General features: G+C 37.3%; 1 protein-coding gene across 1 annotated transcript in view; it reads right to left on the bottom strand.

Annotated features, from left to right (window-relative positions):
• The window catches only part of usp13 (ubiquitin specific peptidase 13), a gene marked incomplete in the record, with an annotated part of 38,656 nt that overhangs the window by 4,466 nt on the left and 30,262 nt on the right, over positions 1–3,928 (bottom strand). Inside the window, 1 exon segment of the mRNA XM_014000304.1 lies at positions 1,453–1,622. Within this exon segment, the coding sequence (XP_013855758.1) occupies positions 1,453–1,622 (170 nt within the window).

Below are 3,928 nucleotides of genomic sequence, written 5' to 3'. Positions count from 1 at the left end.
GGTGGGGGTCATGTGCTGCTGAGGCGATTTGTAAACATCATGCAGAGAAGACATCTTAAATCACTCTGACACGCAGGACCTAACAAATTTGCAGTTTGGAAAGTGAGCAACTAGGCCAGCCAAAGCCTTTTCAGACTTAGAGCTTTGAGTTCCATCAACTCAACCCTTCTTTGCCCTCTTTTTCAACCACCACTTCACTTCTTGTCCTCCTCCTGCAGCTTTCTTCAAAGCTCTTGACACCATTCTTTTTTTTTTTTAATCCAACCTCCCATTTTGTATCATCTTTGCAGTGCCTTGCAGTCATCATTACCGTTGTGTTGCAGACCTGCCCTTCACGGAGACACTTACGAGCCTGTGTAGGTGGTTCTTTGTCTTCACAACTTGCTCAARTCTGACTTTTTTTTTCTACTTTCTGACTCTCTTTCTTAGGAGCACACTAAACCACCACCTACAGAAAGCTTCTACACTTTATCTGGTCAGACATGATGACCGTGTCAACCCACGCTGGCTGCTCAGATGCTATTGTGATCGGTTAAAAGAAATCATTCAGTATTTCTAGGAACATTATAGTTAAAGCAAAAGATGTTTTGTAGCAGACTAATTTAAAGCAAACAAAAGGCCTAGCATTTCTTAAAGGCGTGCTTATCATCCCATTGTCTTCCATGCCTGTTTTAGACTAAGATTATCTGACACTTAAAAAAAACATTTTGGTCAAACCTTAACGTTCATCATGTATTTTTTTGAGTATGTGTTGTGAATGACTCAGCTACTAGCACAACACATTTTAGCTCAATATCTATAAAGTCAGCATAGTTATAACCCACTTTTCAGCTGTTTACCAGTTGTAGATGCATGCACAATCCTTACCTTTGCTCAAATCTGTTCAGTGATCATGAAATATTTTTGCTAAAACACATAACTGATTCCAACATGTAATTGTAAAATTTTAAACAAGTTTTATGCTATTAGTTAGTACTCAGAGTACAAACTGGGGAACTGTCTCAGCTACTACCACACTAAATGTACGGTAAMTCAATATTTAAAAAACTTAGAGCAATTTTTGTGTTTGCCAGTATTGCTTTGGTTTAGCAGTCATTTAMAATCAGATTAACTTCAAACATTAATCAACTGCAAATGTTCGTCTAATGATTAGATTCTGGAAGTTTCATTGGAATCCATTCAATGTTTCATGAGATATTTTGACTATGGTAGAAATACACACACACACACACACACACACACACACACACACACACACACACACACACACACACACACACACACACCTAGACACGGGCAAAAACATCACTGCTCTGGCGGTGGGTGATGAAAAAAGCGTGGAAGAAAAATTACACACAAATCTGTACAAAGAATGTTTAAAAACGAGATTTAATCCAAACTACTGGTAATGTGAGCGAATGTTCTTCAAATAAAAAGAAAAAAAATACTGACTGTGGCTTTGAGTGCGTTGATGCTGTGAGAGCGAGGGAAGCCCATTGACGTGAGGATGGCGACGCTCTCCTCTGGGGGCGCGTTTCCCAGTGAAGTGGCCCCCAATGTGCTGTCACTTGTGGGGGGAGCAGAGTCCATCATGGAGGGCAGAGTGAGTGGTTCTGCAAAGTCTGAGGAGAAAGAAGTAAACTCAAAATGTTACTTTTTTTTAAACCTAACTACTAAGTAATTATTTTATCTTTAAAAGGGGCAATATYATGTGTTTCTCAGGCATATATTTAATTSTATACCATAAKAAAGTAACTATGTCACCTTCAGCTGTTATTAAAATRCTGTTTATWTGTTTAAATAGAAAATAAACTTGACTTCTCATTAWATCTGTTTCTAAACASCTTAAAATTGGCCTCTGTCTCTTTAAGAACCTCCTTCCGCTTCTGTCCCACCCATTTCAGCACGGGGCTGGGTGGGTGTGCTCTGTGATGARGAAGCTCAGCTTGGAGACACAGCCCAGAGGAGGAGCTGGTCCCAAAAGGYGGTTCTAGTCCCAACCAGTCATTTTTGCTGCCCTGCCTGCTGCCTCAGGACACWACMGGATTTCTCAAACATGCATGAATGAGTCAAATCAAGACTTTGGGCATGTTTTTGATGAGAAGATAACATTATAACATGATATAAAACTCAAGAAAGTTGATTTTACATAATATTGCCCCTTTAACTAGAGAACAAATTAAGCAAAAGCTAATTAGTATTATCTTATGTGGTTAAGCGTTGATTGACAAATCTGGTATTTTTAGCATCATCACCAAGATTGCCTTTTTTTTAATGGCAACATAAATCAGTCAAAGATATTGTTACACTTTGGTTGATGTGTTAGYGTTGCTTRAAAACAATTTGCTAAATGYTGCTGAAGAACTAAAAGCACTTATTTAATAATGATTTGCTCTAATTACTGCTTTTTCTCCGCTTTAAAAGCTTTGTGTTTAATTTGTTATGTATGACGGGGGAGGAAAAAAACTTTAAGACTGTGRGTTTCAGTGATTTAGATTGAGACATTTAGAGTTTGTTATGGATTACATTATATTTTAAGTAGCAATTTGAAACAGGGCAGTTTTATGCTGACATTTCCTGAGAGGGTTTCGCAGATATTTCTGCGTAACCAGRGCACAGTAGCAGTCTGAGTGTGTGTAACAAACCATCTGCTCCACAAGGTCAACATTATGAATGCATCTGATGCCTTTTAATTCCCAGCTTTTATTACAGGATGTGGAAAATCTGTTCACAATTAATCTCTATGTTGTTGTTGTTAAAGAATCATTTGTGCTGTCCCTCAAACTGTTTTTTTTTTTGTGCGTGTGTTCAAATGAAGTTGTTAAAACAAAAATTTTAATACGGTCTCCACTCTCACAGCACAATAGCATTTTTTGTCTTTGGAATCAAAGCAGATTGGGTAAACAAAAATTTAAGAAATATTCACAATTTCATTTTTTCTGTAAAAATGAGATGAGATGACAATAACAACAATGAGATGTTTAACTTCTCAAATAGAGTTTTTAGGTGGAATTTAACCAATTTTTAAACCGGTAAAGAAAATATTACCATTTGTCTATGTGATGACCCTGAAAATCAAATATCTTATTGATATTTGCATTTAACAGAAGAGCCTCACAATTTTACTGTGTCAATGGTTTGATTACATTTAAGCTGCTCACTTGTCTATCTCAACCAGCTTTTAAAAAAGTTAATAGTCTAAATTGAAACATTAACAGTTTACTTGAAATGACTGGAAAGCAAAATGAAGGAAGCTGCCTAAGAAGAAAACAAACATCTGAACTAATGAGCCTGAATGCTACCRTTCTGTAGATGCATTAAACCCGTTTAAAAACCAACCAGCAGGTGGCTGCTCTAATTTCCATCTACTGCAGAAGCTCTTTACAGCAAGTCAGGGAAATAAAAGTGACATGAGTCAGCACCTCCAGGGAACAGCTCCACAGCTGAGCAGCTCTATGAGACTGAGTCAGCTCCTGCAGAGGTGCTGGTGATGATCACTTACTGTACTTACACACATGCTCAGTCCACAAAGGGAAWTCAAACCAGACAACCTCCTATATAAAATTCTAGAGGACCATTAAATGTGACGTGACTCATTTTAAAATTACCTTTGAGTCTAAAAAGTGTCCCCAACAAATAAACTGTCCTCTTTGTGTTATATATTGTGTAGCACACGCCCTGCTCACCTCTGGATGTCGGGAAAATTGACTAATAAACGTTTTATGAATTTCTACTTTAAGTTCCATCTTCCCTTAAACTTTCATTTACTCTATTTTAGTTCTGTATGAAATACAGTAAGTAATTTAAACATAAAAATCGTAGTTTTGTTCAAATTTAGACTTGAACATATTTTCACCTGCTCCCAAAGCCAAGAGCTAATAACGGTTTTGCCCGTGTCTCTCTGTGTAGATGTATGCGCAACAAATGT

This window comes from Austrofundulus limnaeus, unplaced genomic scaffold, assembly GCF_001266775.1.
Source record: "Austrofundulus limnaeus strain Quisiro unplaced genomic scaffold, Austrofundulus_limnaeus-1.0 Scaffold8, whole genome shotgun sequence".
NCBI lineage: Eukaryota > Metazoa > Chordata > Actinopteri > Cyprinodontiformes > Rivulidae > Austrofundulus > Austrofundulus limnaeus.
This window is presented reverse-complemented; position numbering and strand designations above follow the sequence as displayed.